This window comes from Cherax quadricarinatus, chromosome 86 (genome assembly GCF_038502225.1).
Source record: "Cherax quadricarinatus isolate ZL_2023a chromosome 86, ASM3850222v1, whole genome shotgun sequence".
Classification (NCBI taxonomy): Eukaryota; Metazoa; Arthropoda; class Malacostraca; order Decapoda; family Parastacidae; genus Cherax; species Cherax quadricarinatus.
The window spans coordinates 1,385,398-1,406,593 of NC_091377.1; the positions used below are offsets into that span (position 1 = coordinate 1,385,398).

Here is a 21,196-nt window from a genome sequence, read left to right on the forward strand (position 1 = left end):
TTATAAACCTTCACCTCTCTCTTCCCTGATGCTTCTATTCTCCTTGTATCCCATCTACCTTTTACTCTCAGTGTAGCTACAACTAGAAAGTGATCTGATATATCTGTGGCCCCTCTATAAACATGTACATCCTGAAGTCTACTCAACAGTCTTTTATCTACCAATACATAATCCAACAAACTACTGTCATTTCGCCCTACATCATATCGTGTATACTTATTTATCCTCTTTTTCTTAAAATATGTATTACCTATAACTAAACCCCTTTCTATACAAAGTTCAATCAAAGGGCTCCCATTATCATTTACACCTGGCACCCCAAACTTACCTACCACACCCTCTCTAAAAGTTTCTCCTACTTTAGCATTCAAGTCCCCTACCACAATTACTCTCTCACTTGGTTCAAAGGCTCCTATACATTCACTTAACATCTCCCAAAATCTCTCTCTCTCCTCTGCATTCCTCTCTTCTCCAGGTGCATACACGCTTATTATGACCCACTTCTCGCATCCAACCTTTACTTTAATCCACATAATTCTTGAATTTACACATTCATATTCTCTTTTCTCCTTCCATAACTGATCATTTAACATTACTGCTACCCCTTCCTTTGCTCTAACTCTCTCAGATACTCCAGATTTAATCCCATTTATTTCCCCCCACTGAAACTCTCCTACCCCCTTCAGCTTTGTTTCGCTTAGGGCCAGGACATCCAACTTCTTTTCATTCATAACATCAGCAATCATCTGTTTCTTGTCATCCGCACTACATCCACGCACATTTAAGCAACCCAGTTTTATAAAGTTTTTCTTCTTCTCTTTTTTAGTAATTGTATACAGGAGAAGGGGTTACTAGCCCATTGCTCCCGGCATTTTAGTCGCCTCATACGACACGCATGGCTTACGGAGGAAAGATTCTTTTCCACTTCCCCATGGACAATAGAAGAAATAAAAAAGAACAAGAGCTATTTAGAAAAAGGAGAAAAACCTAGATGTATGTATATAATATATATATATATATATATATATATATATATATATATATATATATTTATATATATATATAACGCTTATTTTTGCGAATTCCTAGCATTGTTAAAATCTCTAGCTGGTCGATGCATGCAGGGGATGAGATGAAAAGCTGTAAGCCTCCTGCCTGAAAGCTAGCTGCCTTGGATCAAAAGGTCTAGCGTGAGCTGGGCGCCAAGGTATTGTCCAGTGTGGTACTGTTGGTAAAGCACTGCGTACCTTGTTCCAAGGTTCGCAGGTTCGAGTCTCCTTCCGCCAGAGATCAGTGTTTGTGTATATTTCGCCTGCTCTTGCGAATTCCTAGGTTAGGTTAGTCAGGAAACAGGACAAATACTTCCTGATGCGGGTCTTAGTCATATAATGACCCATAGCTGGAGCTTTTGGTTATCTGACCGATGCCTTCTACTGGCTTCCCCCTCCCCCTTTTAAAAATTATTATTATTATTATTATTATAGCTACTTTATAAAAATCATTGATATATGTCTCTCAGTGTAGATATATACTGACGATTTACCTTTGTTTCTGCTTTTGAGATTAGCGTATTCGTGATGGGTAACATATATCTTTAATGGTCCTATTTCAGTCGACAGGTTTCAAACCTTATAAAGTAAGTAGCATCAGGGAGGCTCTGACACGACGTAGTCGCTCAGCGAGAAATGAAAACGACACGCATGCGCGGTGTTTGGACTGGAAGGAGGCGCAATTTTGGTCCACTCGATATAAAAGGCAGGATGACAGGTGTTGCCAGCACTCGACACTCACCTGTCTGACCAAGAACAAGTCATCACCATGCGAGCTTTTATCATCATCGGTGTTGTGGTGCTGGCTACATTCCATCTCGCCTTCGCATCGCAGGTAAACATAATTTCTTCCATTATTTTGTACACTACTGAGTTTACCTTTCCCTTTTGAAAACGGTTTACTTCTGATTTTTGTAGTACTTTTCCCCATTTTTTTGAGAGTATGTCTAGTAAATAAGTTTATATATGTACAGGTACACATAAGTACAGCTATCATGCATAGCTTGACATATATGTAAATTACATAGGATTACCTTAAGCTCATTCAAGGATAACATGTAAAATACGTGACTTATAATACATATTACCAGAGACGTAGCGAAAAACCGTTCTGATTTCCTTCCAGGATGGCGGAGATCAGGAGCCGATGGGTTCGTATAAATCAGGTTTAGTTACTATTTTGGCTGCATTTGTTTACGTTTTCGTAAAGCAATGTTCTTGAATCCGGATTTCCCTAATAATGTAACACTTGAAGTCATATTAGAGTATAACTAAGTAGAAATTCACTGATTTAGTTTTTTTTAAACGTTCTCTTATTTACAACGTAGCTGTGATAAGTTAGTGAGCAGTTGATTTGTTACGGGATATTATTGGATAATGATCCGTGTCAGGAAACAGTTGACCCGTTTCCTGACGAATAAAACACCAACATCAGCAGCATTACTACTATCACCACCATTAAAACCATCACCACCACTGTCACCACCACCACTACTTCCACCGCCGCCACCACCACCACCACTGCCACCACCACTATCACCATCGTCACTACTAACACCACCACCACTACTTTCACCACTACCACCACCCCCACTACCAACACTACCATCACCACTCCCAACACTACCACCACTACCACCACCACTACCACCACTATTACCATCACTACCACTAACACCACCACTACCACCACCACTACTACCACCCCCACTCCCAACACTACCACCACCACTACCAACACTACCACCACTACCACCATCACTACCACTAACACCACCACTACCACCACCACCAGTACTACCATCACTTGGCACTTCCCAGTATTATGTAGCTACACCAGTACACAAGCTAACCTTGGGTCGTCTTTTCAACAGAAGACGACCAAGGCAAACGACTCTTCGTGAGGAGAAATGGTGTCGCTTTGTTTTGTAAGTAACAACTGGATAGTGTGTCTGTACTCACTTATTTGTGGTTGCAAGGGTTGAGACTCAGCTCCTGGTCCCACCTCTTCACTGACCGCTACTAGGTCCTCTCCCTGCTCCATGAGCTTTGTCATACCTTGTCTTAAAGCTATGTATGGTTCCTGCCTCCACTACCTCACTTGCCAGACTGTTCCACTGACCTAACAACTCGGTGACTAGAGAAATAATTCCTAACATCCCTTTGACTCATCTGAGTCTTCAATTTCCAAATTGTGACCCCTTGTTTCTGTGTCCCATCTCTGGAACATCCTGTCTCTGTCCACCTTATCTATTCCTCGCAGTATTTTATATGTCGTTATCATGTCTCCCTTAACCCTCTTGTCATCCAGTGTCGCCAGGCCGTGTGTGTGTGTGTGTGTGTGTGTGTGTGTGTTAGTTACCATTTTGTCCTAGGCACATGTCGATTAGACACTAGGCCTGTTGTAGGTGTGTAGGTGTGTGTGTGTGTGTGTGTGTGTGTGTGTGTGTGTGTGTGTGTGTGTGTGTGTGTGTGTGTGTGTGTGTGTGTGTATGTGTGTATATATATGTGTGTGTGTGTGTGTTACTCACCTAGTTGTGGTTGCGGGGGTCGAGTCCGAGCTCCTGGCCCCGCCTCTTCACTGATCGCTACTAGGTCACTCTCCCTGAGCCGTGAGCTTTATCATACCTCTGCTTAAAGCTATGTATGGATCCTGCCTCCACTACATCGCTTCCCAAACTATTCCACTTACTGACTACTCTGTGTGTGTGTGTGTGTGTGTGTGTGTGTGTGTGTGTGTGTGTATGTGTGTGTGTGTGTGTGTGTGTGTGTGTGTGTGTGTGTGTGTGTGTGTGTGTGTGTGTGTGTGTGTGTGTGTGTGTGTGTGTGTGTGTGTGTGTTTTATTATGAAGACGTAAATTTTCTAAACATTATTATTGAGATGTTTACATAGTACTAATGTTTATAATGACATTGTTTAATAACAATATTAATTATACCACTGACAGGTGCTCGGTTGAACCCCTGGCTAGTATCCACAGGTAAGATATCATTACCAACATGTTTGTAATGATTAGTTACGTAAAGCTACGGGGTTTAAATATTCTTGACTAGTGATGTAATTAATCTATCAATCTTGAGAAGAATACAGCATATGTGCGACGTGGCTTATATACTGTAGGCCTACTGTAGGCTCATACCGTAGGCCTATAGGCTTATATACTGTAGGCTTACTGTAAGCTTATATACTGTAGGCATACTGTAGACTTATATACTATAGGCCTACTGTAGACTTATATACTGTAGGCCTACTGTAGGCTTATATAATGTAGTCCTACTCTAGGATTATGTACTGTAGACCTACTGTAGGCTTACATACTGTAGACCTACTGTAGGTTTGTATACTGTAGGTCTATTGTAGGCTTATATACTGTAGACCTACTTTAGGTTTATACACTGTAGGCTTATATGTTGTAGGCCTACTGTAGGCTTATATATTGTAGGTCTACTCTAGGCTTATGTATTGCAGGCCTACCATAGGCTTATATATTGTAGGCCTACTGTAGGCTTATATATTGTAGGCCTACTATAGGCTTATATATTGTAGGCCTACTGTAGGCTTATATATTGTAGGTCTACTGTAGGCTTATATACTGTAGGCCTACTTTAGGCTTATATACTATAGGCCTACTGTAGGCTTATATACTGTAGGCCTACATTATATAAGCATATATGTTGCATTCTTTTGAATTTGTTGGACTGATTACATCGACTCGAGGCTGAGGAACTGACCCCTCAAACTCCTTGACTAGTGATACACGGGGAAGACTCAGCCTACTCTCGTGTAGTCGATAGGCTTTAAACCTAACCAACCAATTAGCGCAACCGAACTTAAAGTTCACAAGTCACTTAGAAGTCAGATAATCTATTATTAGCTGGTTAATTGGGTTTAAAAAACCCATCGGCTGCACGAGGATTTAAGGCCGTGTGTAACCTGTTGACTACCAGTCAAGAATACTCTAAATCATTTAGAGTCTTCCTATGTATATACACCGAGATATATATACCTCTCTGTGTATATACACAGCGATATATATAACTCTCGGTGTATATATATCCCAATAATAATGAATATTAATTTTTTAAATCATCCATAATCTATCAGTAAAAATAGAACAGAATAAATTTACATGTAAGATTTTTTTCTTGCACAGTAACTGATATTGTAAATGATCGTAACTGATATTGTAAATGATCGTAACTGATATTGTAAATGATCGTAACTGATATTGTAAATGATCGTAACTGATATTGTAAATGATCGTAACTGATATTGTAAATGATCGTAATTGATATTGTAAATGATCGTAATTGATATTGTAAATGATCGTAACTGATATTGTAAATGATCGTAACTGATATTGTAAATGATCGTAACTGATATTGTAAATGATCGTAACTGATATTATAAATGATCGTAACTGATATTGTAAATGATCGTAACTGATATTGTAAATGATCGTAACTGATATTGTAAATGATCGTAACTGATATTGTAAATGATCGTAACTGATATTGTAAATGATCGTAACTGATATTGTAAATGATCGTAACTGATATTGTAAATGATCGTAACTGATATTGTAAATGATCGTAACTGATATTGTAAATGATCGTAACTGATATTGGTAGTAACTGATATTGGTAGTAACTGATATTGTAAATGATCGTAACTGATATTGTAAATGATCGTAACTGATATTGTAAGTGATCGTAACTGATATTGTAAATGATCGTAACTAATATTGTAAATGATCGTAACTGATATTGGTAGTAACTGATATTGTAAATGATCGTAACTGATATTGTAAATGATCGTAACTGATATTGTAAATGATCGTAACTGATATTGTAAATGATCGTAACTGATATTGTAAATGATCGTAACTGATATTGGTAGTAACTGATATTGTAAATGATCGTAACTGATATTGTAAATGATCGTAACTGATATTGTAAATGATCGTAACTGATATTGTAAATGATCGTAACTGATATTGTAAATGATCGTAACTGATATTGTAAATGATCGTAACTGATATTGTAAATGATCGTAACTGATATTGTAAATGATCGTAACTGATATTGTAAGTGATCGTAACTGATATTGTAAATGATCGTAACTGATATTGGTAGTAACTGATATTGTAAGTGATCGTAACTAATATTGGTAGTAACTGATATTGTAAGTGATCGTAACTGATATTGTAAATGATCGTAACTGATATTGTAAATGATCATAACTGATATTGGTAGTAACGATATTGTAAATGATCGTAACTGATATTGTAAATGATCGTAACTGATATTGGTAGTAACGATATTGTAAGTGATCGTAACTAATATTGGTAGTAACTGATATTGGTAGTAACTGATATTGTAAGTGATCGTAACTAATATTGGTAGTAACTGATATTGGTAGTAACTGATATTGGTAGTAACTGATATTGGTAGTAACTGATATTGGTAGTAACTGATATTGGTAGTAACTGATATTGTAAGTGATCGTAACTAATATTGGTAGTAACTGATATTGTAAACGATCGTAAATAATATTCGTAGTAACCGATATTGTAAATGATCGTAAATGATATCGGTAGTAACTAATACTGTTAATGATCGTAACTAATATTGGTAGTAATCGATATTTATATTATGACTGCAATCAATGTTGATAATATTAACATTGCAAGTGATACAAAGTGATATTAACATTATTAGTAATATGGTAAATATTTTATTATTACATTGTCATTATTATGATTTAGTTAACTGTTGACGTACCGTCCCAGGAGCCAGCATCATGAGCTCAGCAGTTGCCAATAACCTGACGGACGCTCAAGTTTACGTTAGTCTGTACTACGCCTTGTGCAACTACGGCAGGGAATTGCAAGGTGAGATACTCTAAGCACGAGAATGGTTCACAGTAACGACAAGCTGGTTAGTAAGACATATGTGCAACAGTTAGGTGTCTTATTTTGGAACGTTTTGCTTAGCAGTAGAGTTGTAAGGTCGATGTAATTAGTCCTGGACTGATGTAGTGTGTGTGTGTGTGTGTGTGTGTGTGTGTGTGTGTGTGTGTATAATTCAGAGGGCTGAAGAGGGGTTATTGAGGTGGTTTGGTCGTTTAGAGAGGATGGAGCAAAATAGTGTGACTTGGAGGACGTATAAATCTTTGGTGAAAGGGAGCTGGGGTAGGGATCGTCCTAGGAAAGGATGGAGGGAAGGGGTAAAAAAAGGTTTTGTGTGCAAGGGGCCTGGACATGCAACAGGCATGTGAGTGTGTTTGATAGGAGTGAATGGACACGAATGGTTTTTTGCGACCTGACGAGCTATTGGAGTGTGAGCAGAGTAATATTTTGTGAATATTAGCCGGACTTAAGTCCGGGAGGTGGAAAGTACAATGCCGCCAATTTAATGGAGGGGTTTGGGATATTGGTTGTTTTTGAAGTGACATCTAAATTGTCATATTTGGGCACATCTGCAAAGACAGTGACTATGTGTGAATGATGGTGAAGGTGTTTCTTTCTTTTTTGGGTCACCCTGCTTCGGTGGGAGACGGTTGACGTGTTGGAATATATATATATATATATATATATATATATATATATATATATATATATATATATATATATATATATATATATATATATATATATATATATATATATACTATTGCACCTTTCCTCATAACTACATTTTATACTAGGTACGTTGTGCCTTCCATTTTGTAAATCTAACTACGTTCCCTCTGGTATTTAATTAAATTTGTTGATGCAAAGAAGAATTGACGTACTTTTACATAATTTACGTAAATCAAAATTAGGATATAAAAAAATACCAACATGGAGTTGTAAATAGTACGCTTCCTTTTTTTACAGAAGAGGTGAACGTGGATAGAACATTCTGGCTGTTGAACCCCGTTAATATAATGTGTGAGTATGAAATAAATTCTCTGTTTTCGTGTCTGTTTGAGGGAGGAAAATGGAAACAAGTGACGTCTAATGTGATTGAACCTGACAACATTTCGCCTACACAGTGGGCTTCATCAAGTCACGAACAGATTTACGTATACAGATCTGTTTGTGACTTAATAAAGCCCACTGTGTGGGCGAAACGTTGTCAATAAAAGATATACTCAATTTGTGTTTATTTTTCAATCGTGTGTGTTTGATTACCTGGATTACCTGGAGAGAGTTCCGGGGGTCAACGCCCCCGCGGCCCGGTCTGTGACCAGGCCTCCAATCAATTATGACAATACACGAGAACCTTCACTGACAGGATGTTTACTAAATATAATTATGATGGTAAATGGTGTAGTGGTTCTCACAAACTGTGAAAAAGGACACGTACAATTCAGGATTTTTATTAATTGGATATATTTCAGCCCTTGGACGTGAGGGCCGTGTTAAAAGTGATTATACACTTGCGTCTGTTCATTACGATTCTCCGTATATATGCTCCTTCTCTCTAATAATAATAATAATAATAATAATAATAATCTTTACTTCTACGAATACATGATACAACTTATACATACCATAGCTAAAATTAATGACATACCACTATACTGAAAGTCCCTTGTTATGTAAAGCATTTCGGGCAAATTAGGTCAGTTTTGTCCCACACCAGTCGACTAACACCCAGGTACCTATTTTACTGATGGGTGAACAGGGACACCAGGTGTCTTAAGGAAACACGTCCTAATCCTTTCACCTGTACCGGGATCGATCCCCGGACTTGAGCGTCTTCACCGTGTAAAGACACGGGCTGAGAAGGGAGGAATATAGGCAGCTGACTGGTGGTAATTTCACAGACACTTTTACCAGGAGAAACTATACTAATCGATGCTTCACTTCACTGAGAATGGAACGTAGAGAAATCGAAAATTTTAATGTTTGAAATTTTCCTTGAAAATACGATGCTTTTATCTGAGGCTTCAGTACAAACTAAAAAATTTGTTCTTCCCATATTTTATGTTTTGTACCAGTTTTTTGATGGTATCTATAAAAAGAGTAAAAATTACATTACCGTAGCAAGAACAGTTTGCAGCAATTATATATCCTGGATGGAACAGTTGACAGGCGTCATATATACGTTAGATGGAACAATTCACTGCTTTATATGCCCATGATGTAACAATTCACAGTTATTGAACAACACCCTGGATGGAACAATTCACTGCTTTATATACCCAGCATGGAACAATTCACAGCTATTGAACACCCTGGATGGAACAATTCACTGTTTTATATACCCAGGATGGAACAATTCACAGCTATTGAACACCCTGGATGGAACAATTCACTGCTTTATATACCCAGCATGGAACAATTCACAGCTATTGAACACCCTGGATGGAACAATTCACTGTTTTATATACCCAGGATGGAACAATTCACAGCTATTGAACGACACCCTGGATGGAACAATTCACTGCTTTATATACCCAGGATGGAACAATTCACAGCTATTGAACAATACCCTGGATGGAACAATTCACTGCTATTCAACAATTCTCTGGATGGAACGGTTCACTGTTATCATATACCCACGATGGAACAATTCACTGTTATTATATACCCAAGATGGAATAATTCACAGCTATTGAACAATACCCTGGATGGAACAATTCACCGTTATTATATACCCAAGATGGAACAATTCACGGCTATTCAGCAATACACTGGACGGAACAATTCACATTTAAAACACAATTTGGAGTCTGTGAGATGCAATTTTAGGCAACCAATCAGTTACCCTTTGACTATTACCACTCAACGACTTAATAATGGTCCTGAACGGAGCGAAAGTTTCCTCTGCTAGTTAGCTAATGGGGTTTGAAGCCTATCGACCACATGATGGTCATTAAGGAATATTTTAATCCCATATAGTAAACGTTAAACTAAATTCTCATCATATACACACACACACACACACACACATATTCATGTACCAAAAACCACAGGGGGAGTTAAATGATAGCTCTAGACCTCTCGTATTGCAATCAACACATCAAGAGCTTGCAATGTTGCAGAGAGTTAGAAATCCAGGCCTCTCTCTCTCTCTCTCTCTCTCTCTCTTAGGGCCAGGATGTCCTGGCCCTAAGCAAAACAAAGCTGAAGGGGGTAGGGGAGTTTCGGTGGGGGGAAATAAATGGGATTAAATCTGGAGTATCTGAGAGGGTTAGAGCAAAGGAAGGGGTAGCAGTAATGTTGAAGGATCAGTTATGGAAGGAGAAAAGAGAATATGAATGTGTAAATTCAAGAATTATGTGGATTAAAGTAAAGGTTGGATGCGAGAAGTGGGTCATAATAAGTGTGTATGCACCTGGAGAAGAGAGGAATGCAGAGGAGAGAGAGAGATTTTGGGAGATGTTAAGTGAATGTATAGGAGCCTTTGAACCAAGTGAGAGAGTCATTGTGGTAGGGGACCTGAATGCTAAAGTAGGAGAAACTTTTAGAGAGGGTGTGGTAGGTAAGTTTGGGGTGCCAGGTGTAAATGATAATGGGAGCCCTTTGATTGAACTTTGTATAGAAAGGGGTTTAGTTATAGGTAATACATATTTTAAGAAAAAGAGGATAAATAAGTATACAAGATATGATGTAGGGCGAAATGACAGTAGTTTGTTGGATTATGTATTGGTAGATAAAAGACTGTTGAGTAGACTTCAGGATGTACATGTTTATAGAGGGGCCACAGATATATCAGATCACTTTCTAGTTGTAGCTACACTGAGAGTAAAAGGTAGATGGGATACAAGGAGAATAGAAGCATCAGGGAAGAGAGAGGTGAAGGTTTATAAACTAAAAGAGGAAGCAGTTAGAGTAAGATATAAACAGCTATTGGAGGATAGATGGGCTAATGAGAGCATAGGCAATGGGGTCGAAGAGGTATGGGGTAGGTTTAAAAATGTAGTGTTAGAGTGTTCAGCAGAAGTTTGTGGTTACAGGAAAGTGGGTGGGGGAGGGAAGAGGAGCGATTGGTGGAATGATGATGTAAAGAGAGTAGTAAGGGAGAAAAAGTTAGCATATGAGTTTTTACAAAGTAGAAGTGATGCAAGGAGGGAAGAGTATATGGAGAAAAAGAGAGAGGTTAAGAGAGTGGTGAAACAATGTAAAAAGAGAGCAAATGAGAGAGTGGGTGAGATGTTATCAACAATTTTTGTTGAAAATAAGAAAAAGTTTTGGAGTGAGATTAACAAGTTAAGAAAGCCTAGAGAACAAATGGATTTGTCAGTTAAAAATAGGAGAGGAGAGTTATTAAATGGAGAGTTAGAGGTATTGGGAAGATGGAGGGAATATTTTGAGGAATTGTTAAATGTTGATGAAGATAGGGAAGCTGTGATTTCGTGTATAGGGCAAGGAGGAATAACATCTTGTAGGAGTGAGGAAGAGCCAGTTGTGAGTGTGGGGGAAGTTCGTGAGGCAGTAGGTAAAATGAAAGGGGGTAAGGCAGCCGGGATTGATGGGATAAAGATAGAAATATTAAAAGCAGGTGGGGATATAGTTTTGGAGTGGTTGGTGCAATTATTTAATAAATATATGGAAGAGGGTAAGGTACCTAGGGATTGGCAGAGAGCATGCATAGTTCCTTTGTATAAAGGCAAAGGGGACAAAAGAGAGTGCAAAAATTATAGGGGAATAAGTCTGTTGAGTATACCTGGTAAAGTGTATGGTAGAGTTATTATTGAAAGAATTAAGAGTAAGACGGAGAATAGGATAGCAGATGAACAAGGAGGCTTTAGGAAAGGTAGGGGGTGTGTGGACCAGGTGTTTACAGTGAAACATATAAGTGAACAGTATTTAGATAAGGCTAAAGAGGTCTTTGTGGCATTTATGGATTTGGAAAAGGCAGATGTTGCAGGTGTATGGTGTAGGAGGTAGGTTACTGAAAGCAGTGAAGAGTTTTTACGAGGATAGTGAGGCTCAAGTTAGAGTATGTAGGAAAGAGGGAGATTATTTCCCAATAAAAGTAGGCCTTAGACAAGGATGTGTGATGTCACCGTGGTTGTTTAATATATTTATAGATGGGGTTGTAAGAGAAGTAAATGCGAGGGTCTTGGCAAGAGGCGTGGAGTTAAAAGATAAAGAATCACACATAAAGTGGGAGTTGTCACAGTTGCTCTTTGCTGATGATACTGTGCTCTTTGGAGATTCTGAAGAGAAGTTGCAGAGATTGGTGGATGAATTTGGTAGGGTGTGCAAAATAAGAAAATTAAAAGTGAATACAGGAAAGAGTAAGGTTATGAGGATAACAAAAAGATTAGGTGATGAAAGATTGGATATCAGATTGGAGGGAGAGAGTATGGAGGAGGTGAATGTATTCAGATATTTGGGAGTGGACGTGTCAGCGGATGGGTCTATGAAAGATGAGGTGAATCATAGAAATGATGAGGGGAAAAGGGTGAGTGGTGCACTTAGGAGTCTGTGGAGACAAAGAACTTTGTCCTTGGAGGCAAAGAGGGGAATGTATGAGAGTATAGTTTTACCAACGCTCTTATATGGGTGTGAAGCATGGGTGATGAATGTTGCAGCGAGGAGAAGGCTGGAGGCAGTGGAGATGTCATGTCTGAGGGCAATGTGTGGTGTGAATATAATGCAGAGAATTCGTAGTTTGGAAGTTAGGAGGAGGTGCGGGATTACCAAAACTGTTGTCCAGAGGGCTGAGGAAGGGTTGTTGAGGTGGTTCGGACATGTAGAGAGAATGGAGCGAAACAGAATGACTTCAAGAGTGTATCAGTCTGTAGTGGAAGGAAGGCGAGGTAGGGGTCGGCCTTGGAAAGGTTGGAGGGAGGGGGTAAAGGAGGTTTTGTGTGCGAGGGGCTTGGACTTCCAGCAGGCATGCGTGAGCGTGTTTGATAGGAGTGAATGGAGACAAATAGTTTTTAATACTTGACGTGCTGTTGGAGTGTGAGCAAAGTAACATTTATGAAGGGATTCAGGGAAACCGGCAGGCCGGACTTGAGTCCTGGAGATGGGAAGTACAGTGCCTGCACTCTGAAGGAGGGGTGTTAATGTTGCAGTTTAAAAACTGTAGTGTAAAGCACCCTTCTGGCAAGAAGGGTGCTTGATGGAGTGAATGATGGTGAAAGTTTTTCTTTTTCGGGCCACCCTGCCTTGGTGGGAATCGGCCAGTGTGATAATATATATATATATATATATATATATATATATATATATATATATATATATATATATATATATATATATATATATATATATATATAAATATATATATATTTCTTTAATTTACTTTACTAAAGTTATCTTTTGATGACAGGTAGACGATTGAATACCTTCTTGACAACGACAGGTAAGTTGCACACAGTTCCCTTTATTGTACTGGGCTTTATTTCACTCTGATGTGAAAATAACTTCATGCAGAGTTATCTTTATTTTTCTTATTACACTGGTCTGATAATTACTTTGTTGAAGGGTCTCTTTATTGCTCTCTAATCTGAGAGTTACTGTGCACAAAGGTGTCTTTATTGCTCTCTGATTTGAGAGTTACTGTGCACAAAGGTGTCTTTATTGCTCTCTGATCTGAGAGTTACTGTGCACAAAGGTGTCTTTATTGCTCTCTGATCTGAGAGTTACTGTGCACAAAGGTGTCTTTATTGCTCTCTGATCTGAGAGTTACTGTGCACAAAGGTGTCTTTACTGCTCTCTGATCTGAGAGTTACTGTGCACAAAGGTGTCTTTACTGCTCTCTGATCTGAGAGTTACTGTGCACAAAGGTGTCTTTATTGCTCTCTGATCTGAGAGTTACTGTGCACAAAGGTGTCTTTACTGCTCTCTGATCTGAGAGTTACTGTGCACAAAGGTGTCTTTACTGCTCTCTGATCTGAGAGTTACTGTGCACAAAGGTGTCTTTACTGCTCTCTGATCTGAGAGTTACTGTGCACAAAGGTGTCTTTACTGCTCTCTGATCTGAGAGTTACTGTGCACAAAGGTGTCTTTACTGCTCTCTGATCTAAGAGTTCCTTCACATAATCTTCCAGATAAATACTGAAGCGCTGACAGCATAATAAAACAGGAGTTGCAAAGAGTCTTTATTGGAAGAGCGGGGCGAAACGTTGCACCAATAAAGAATCCTCTGTAAGCAGTGTTTTTAACATAATCTATAGAGCTAATGAAATAAAATTCGTAGACCACATTTTTATTTTATATTTTGTGATGCTGGGAACCAAATCCTGACATAATAATAATAATAATCATAATAATAATAATATTAATAATAATAATAATAATAATAATAATAATAATAATAAGACATATATATATATATATATATATATATATATATATATATATATATATATATATATATATATATATATATATATATATATATATATATATATATATATATGTATATATATATATATATATATATATATATATATATACACATATATATGTGTGTGTGTGTGTGTGTGTCGTTAAGAATAGGTAAAACTGGTCAGTTAGCAAGAACTCCTTTAAAATTAAGTCCTTTCTAGAATTTTCTCTTATACGTTTATCATGTGTGTGAGCGGTTAGGTAAGGTTTGTCAGGAAACAGGAACAAGTGTTTCCTAAAGCGGGTCTTAGTGATACGATGACCCACAACTGGAGCTTTTGGTCATCTGACCCAGGCCTTCCCCTCCCATCTCAGTGGCCAACATTCTCTCTGTCTTAAGTCTTATACTCGTAGAAAACTGTTTTTGGCATCCCTCTCACCCCTAACTCTTAGAAATCTTGTTTCTTCCCTCTCACCCCTAACTCTCGTATTACTATCTTATTTTCCATCTCACCCCTAACTCTCGTATTACTATCTTATTTTCCCTCTCATCCCTAACTCTCGTATTACTATCTTATTTTCCCTCTCACCCCTAACTCTCGTATTACTATCTTATTTTCCCTCTCATCCCTAACTCTCGTATTACTATCTTATTTTCCCTCTCACCCCTAACTCTCGTATTACTATCTTATTTTCCCTCTCACCCCTAACTCTCGTATTACTATCTTATTTTCCCTCTCACCCCTAACTCTTGTATTACTATCTTATTTCCCCTCTCACCCCTAACTCTCGTATTACTATCTTATTTTCCCTCTCACCCCTAACTCTTGTATTACTATCTTATTTCCCCTCTCACCCCTAACTCTTATAAAAGTTTTATATCTTCCCCTTCGCCTCTAACTCTGAAGTCACTGTTTTGGCTTAAAGACTCCCAGTGGAAATGAGTTTCCTTGACTTGTTACTTTAACTAGTCTTGCAACCTTAAAACAAAATTGAATTAAATTGGGATAAACATGTTAGTGTGAATGGAGACGTTGTTACCTTTCAACTCTCTGGTTAAAGCCGGGTCGTGTCATAGACAAAACTAATACGACTCTTAGGTTTTATCCTAGGTAATTTTACGCAAATATTTCTATATAAGCCAGTTGAAATCACCTAAAATTTCCTTAATTGTTCTCACGAAATCGTAATGACATGATTGTAAACAAACCATACCACGGGTGAGGTTTGAACCCAGTGGGTAACGCGACGGTCTGGAGTTTTGAGACTCTGATCGCGGGTTCAAACCCCACCCGTGCTATGGTTTGCTTAATTGTACTTAAGTGTTATGATACCTGAAGAAACTTAGGCTACGGAAAACTGCTCAGTCTTCTCCCTTTGTTAAGTGAGTATATAAGCATTTCGGGCAAATTAGGTCAATTTTGTCCCAGGATGCGACCAGTCGACTAACACCCAAGTACCTATTTTACTGATAGGTGAACAGTGGGCAGCAGATTCCTTAAGGAGACACGTCCTAATGTTTCCATTCTTATCGGGGATCGAACTACGGACTTCAGTTGAGTGCGCTAGTAATCGAGTCCACACAGCCAAACTCCATCTGGCTGTGTGGATAAAGTACTGTGTTCTCAGATACCGAGTTTGCAGGTTTGAATCCTGCTGTAAACTGAGAGATAATGTTTGTAAATATTAATATACAGTATTTTTAAATTGCCAAGGATAACCCAAAAAGCCAGACTTTGAGGAAGTGACTTTCCTCCAGTTCGAGTCCCCTGTTTTACTCTTCTGTTTTCATAACTTACTCTATAAATCGAGTGTAAAAGCGTATGTGTAAATTTCCTAGGATAACCCCCCAAAAAAGTCAAAGTGATTTATTTCCTGTTCGAATTCCCGGTTTTCTCTTCTGTTTTCATAATTTACCATCTAAAACGACTGAAAAAAAACACTAACATGTGACCTACACCTGAACGAAAACTTACCCTCAGGAGCCACGATCATGCAGGGAGCAGTTTTGCCTAACTACACAGCATCACAAGTCCTGATCAGTTCCTTCAGGTCTGTCTGCAGGATCACCAGACTTAGCCTCGATGACCAAGGTGAGTGAGGGGGTGACATGTAACGTCAGGGCGGCTGTTTGATGGGGTTTAAAGGCTATTGGCTACACGAGGGTCATTAAGGCAGCATGTCACTCGTTTACCACCAGTTAAGAACACCTTAATCTCTAAACTAAGGCTTTAAAACAAAAAAAGGCACAATATTATGATTAGAACAATACACAAATAACCCGCACATAGGAGAAAGAAGCTTATGACGACGTTTCGGTCCGACTTGGATCATTTACAAGCCACACTAACACACGAGGGTGAGGGAGCTAGTATATATAGGAGACGGGGACAAATACAGAGATTTCAGTAAACTCTCAGTGTATCTACACTGAGGAATTACTTTAACCTTATTTTAAGGATTGCAGTAAACTCAGTGTATTTACACTGATAAATTACTTTAACCTTATTTTAGGGATTGCAGTAAACTCTCAGTGTATCTACACTGAGGAATTACTTTAACCTTATTTTAGGGATTGCAGTAAACTCTCAGTGTATCTACACTGAGGAATTACTTTAACCTTATTTTAAGGATTGCAGTAAACTCAGTGTATTTACACTGATAAATTACTTTAACCTTATTTTAGGGATTGCAGTAAACCTGTCTGGTGGTGAACAGATGACATGCAACCTCAACGACGCTCTTGTAGTCGACAGGCTGTAAACTTGACACTAAGAACCTTATAGAACCCTAAATGAACTCTATATTAGCACTTCCCCATGAAGGTAATAAATAACAAAGCCCTGATAAACCAGACTTTATCTTGACATTAATATTAAATATAATTTAAACCCACAGCACCTGCTGAGGATCCTGATGTTGCCATCTTTTAAACCATCACTGATGAATCTACACACACAGGTACGTCTGTATGTTATGTGTAATTACCTAATCTTTTACAACACGCTGGCTGTCTCCCACCGAGGCAGGGTGACCCGAAAAAGAAACGCTTTCATCATCATTCACACTATCACTGTCTTGCTAGAGGCGCGTAAATACTTCGTGTTAGATGTTCCTCTAAACAGCAAATAACCCAAACACCTCCTTTAGACTGCAGACACTGTATTTCCCCACCTCTAGGACTCAAACCCGGATAATCCCTTCTTCATTTATTTGTAATTACATCCTTGTAAATTACCTCTCTGCAATTACTCTATTGTAATAACATATATTTCTAATAATCCATTATTTTTCTATATCCACTGTTTTAACCTCCAGTTCGTGTCGGGTTGTATTGTCTCACTTCTCAAATCATTGTTCTTATTTCTCTCTTCCTACAGATACATTATACTTTACTATCATCATTTACCTGGAGAGAGTTCCGGGGGTCAACGCCCCAGCGGCCCGGTCTGTGACCAGGCCTCCTTAGGTCAGTGTCCCAGGATGCGACCCACACCAGTCGACTAACACCCAGGTACCCATTTTACTGATGGGGAACATAGACAACAGGTGGAAAGAAACACGTCCAATGTTTCTACTCTGGCTGGGAATCGAACCCAGGCCCTCACCGTGTGAAGCGAGAGCGTTAACCACCAGGCCACCAGAGCCCATTTGTGGAGACAAATGGTATAAATATCGACACGATGGAAAAATAGAGACAAATGGAGTATAATGCGGTACTTTACGTACATGAGTACATATGTATTCATGTACTCTTTGCCCAGGTAGCTCTGTTTGTGACTTGATAAAACCCACTGTGTGGGCGAAACGTTGCCGATAAAAGATCGTATTACAGTGTATTTGTGTCTATTCTTCAATCATTTGTTTTGAAACATTTAAGCATTCCTTAGTCCATGTTAGTGCCCTTCTTGCTACCTCAGTTTGCTACGCCAGAGTGCCATGTAGTTTGTGATACAGAACTGTTACACAATACCGTATAATTTCGTGAATAAGAACCCACAGCCTATTAAGATTTTGTAGGCCCTTGGGCTACAGGTACTGTGAGTCCCCTGGGCTACAGGTACAGTGAGGCCTCTGGGCTACAGGTACAGTGAGGCCTCTGGGCTACAGGTACAGTGAGGCCCCTGGGCTACATGTACAGTGAGGCCTCTGGGCTACAGGTACTGTGAGTCCCCTGGGCTACAGGTACAGTGAGGCCTCTGGGCTACAGGTACAGTGAGGCCTCTGGGCTACAGGTACTGTGAGTCCCCTGGGCTACAGGTACAGTGAGGCCTCTGGGCTACAGGTACTGTGAGGCCCCTGGGCTACAGGTACAGTGAGGCCTCTGGGCTACAGGTACTGTGAGGCCCCTGGGCTACAGGTACAGTGAGGCCTCTGGGCTACAGGTACTGTGAGGTCCCCAGTGATATTTTCAAAAGGAAAAAAACAAATAATCACAACAGCCAACAGTTTATCATAATGTAATAACATAATGTAATTATAAGCTTACAGAAGTAACTGTGAACACTTTCACTTAATCTCTGGAGACTCTCCAGCTGGCGGAGGTCCCTGGGCTGCATCCCCTAAAGCCCATGCGTTAATCCTGCCCCGAGTAAGGTACATGTGCAACGTCTGGGCATCTGTTTACCCTGAAATTACGTCTCCACTTCTGTTGTCTCCAACAATGTATTCGTCTCTGTATTCGACTGTTGAAGGTTGCTGTACAGGCGATATGTAACACAGTATTAAAGGCTGTCTTACAGTCCTGGAAGATGCAGTTCACCAATTTAGTCTGTCAGTCTGTCACATGTATTAATTAGTTAAGACATAACGTAAGTAATTAGACACACGCGTTGCATCTGAAAACGTTTCGCCATCCACTTTAGAAAGGAACCTTATGACTGACGTTTCGGTCCATTCTGGATCATTATCATGTTACAACTAATCTTGTTGACGTACGAGCGAATAAAACATTTAGTTACCTGGACTCTGGTGAAGAGCTCTAGATTCATTGAACTGGAGCTGTTCTTTTATGGATCAAGCTAGATTACCTTCCATTAACTTTCTTGTTTGTTCCAAACGATGTATCTTGTGGTGTCGCCGTGATGACAACACCTCTCATGTCGTATTTGCTTTCCAGGTTGAGAGGTGCCTGCCACTGTGGAAGGAACTGCACCCACCTACACTAAAACGCACATCTGAACACTGAAACACCCACCTGAACTCCAATTTAGCTAAATTTCCACCCGTCGAATACAAAAGTTTTACACCTTAATTCCAGAATTCCAGATTTACGCCAGGAAAGTTTGTCATTAATGTCTTCAACTTAGTCACTGGAATCGTCTTCTTTACCAGCTAGAGTTTTGATTTTTAACAATATCTAGTTTGAGAACTGGAAACGTCTGGATTCTGTGTGGAACCCATTTATAATCTCCAGACCTAGAAGGACCGCTGCCTTCTAAACTATGACTATCTACCATCTGCATTTTACCTATAATCTAGACTCCAGCCATCGTAATTGTGAGTTCAAATCAATTAATTGTTATATATATATATATATATATATATATATATATATATATATATATATATATATATATATATATATATATATATATATATATATATATATATATGCAATAAGATCACAGTAAACAAGTGATTTCAGAATATGCAAAACAACCACTCTGAAAGAATAGAGAAATTCCAAGCGCATTCGTGACTACTCACATTATCAAGGAACGTCCTTGATAATGTGAGTAGTCACGAAAGCGCTTGGAATTTCTCTATTCTTTCAGAGTGGTTGTTTTGCATAATATATATATATATATATATATATATATATATATATATATATATATATATATATATATATATATATATATATATATATATATATACACATACGCAATGAGACAGTAAATAAGTGATATCGTAATATGCAGGACAACCACTGTGAAAAATTGTGAAATTCCAAGAGCTTTCGTGATTTCTCACATTATTAGTTCCTTGATAATGTGAGAAATCACGAATACTCCCAGAATTTCACTATTTTCAGTGGTTATCTTATATATATATATATATATATATATATATATATATATATATATATATATATATATATATATATAACCACAGATAAATTGGAATGTTTAAGTGGTTTTATATGGTATACTCCAGTATCATCCTATGCGTCTGATGATGTGCTGGCTGTCACACGAAAGAACTGAAACACTTTGTGGTTGACTGTGATAAACTCTGCACACCTTACTGTCTCTTGTTCTCAGGTTGTTCTTAAAGTCACTCTTGTTAGATCTTAAGCAGTCCCATCAGCTGGAGTTTGATTATATCTATTTAATGTGAATTTTAAAGAAACAAATGCAAGTTTTCGTTATTACTTTCGTGGTTTCAGTGGTTAAAGAGTGTGATCAAAATTTTGTGTCCCCTGTATTATGGTAATGTTAGATCTATAAATTTGAAGGTAATTTTTAATAATTAAGATAAATAAATTTGGCATTTAGATTTCTCTATTAAAATTTTGACCTATACTCTGATTTTATTATTTCGAGTATTTAATTATTTTCCAAAAAAAAAAAGGTAAATTATATTTTGCTTTTACCTATGCTCTAAAAACCAAAAATTTTGAAAAAAAAAATAAAATTTCAATTGAACTAAAAATTTTGAACCAAAAATTTTGAAAAAAATTTTTGAACCAAAAATTTTGAAAAAAAAAATAAAATTTCAATTGAACTAACTCACCAGTTTTCTCTTTAATGTTAGATAAAATTCCATTAATTTTTTTTTCTCCCGAACGAAGGAACTCACAGGTAAGAACCCAATAGGGATAAAGGGAAGTGGGAATAAAGAATAGGTGGTGGGAATAGG

The 21,196-nt window shown here is 38.3% G+C and overlaps 2 protein-coding genes across 4 annotated transcripts in view; one reads left to right on the top strand and one right to left on the bottom strand.

Annotated features, from left to right (window-relative positions):
* LOC128702967 (transmembrane protein 229b) overlaps nucleotides 1-21,196 on the bottom strand; it is a 77,957-nt gene that overhangs the window by 20,230 nt on the left and 36,531 nt on the right. The gene's annotated exons all lie outside the window — the stretch shown is intronic.
* LOC128702966 (uncharacterized) lies at nucleotides 1,754-19,944 on the top strand. Of its 2 annotated transcripts, none has more exons than XM_053797462.2 (10): nucleotides 1,754-1,884; nucleotides 2,176-2,200; nucleotides 2,924-2,977; nucleotides 3,998-4,030; nucleotides 6,842-6,943; nucleotides 7,931-7,984; nucleotides 13,332-13,364; nucleotides 16,315-16,425; nucleotides 17,231-17,293; nucleotides 19,452-19,944. In XM_053797462.2, exons 1-9 carry the CDS (start codon nucleotides 1,819-1,821, stop codon nucleotides 17,263-17,265), a joined length of 513 nt encoding a protein of 170 aa, XP_053653437.2. In that variant the 5' UTR covers nucleotides 1,754-1,818; the 3' UTR covers nucleotides 17,266-17,293; nucleotides 19,452-19,944. The 2 variants fall into 2 exon arrangements, with proteins under 2 accessions (XP_053653437.2, XP_053653438.2); XM_053797463.2 differs by having other exon boundaries at nucleotides 7,934-7,984; nucleotides 19,452-19,594.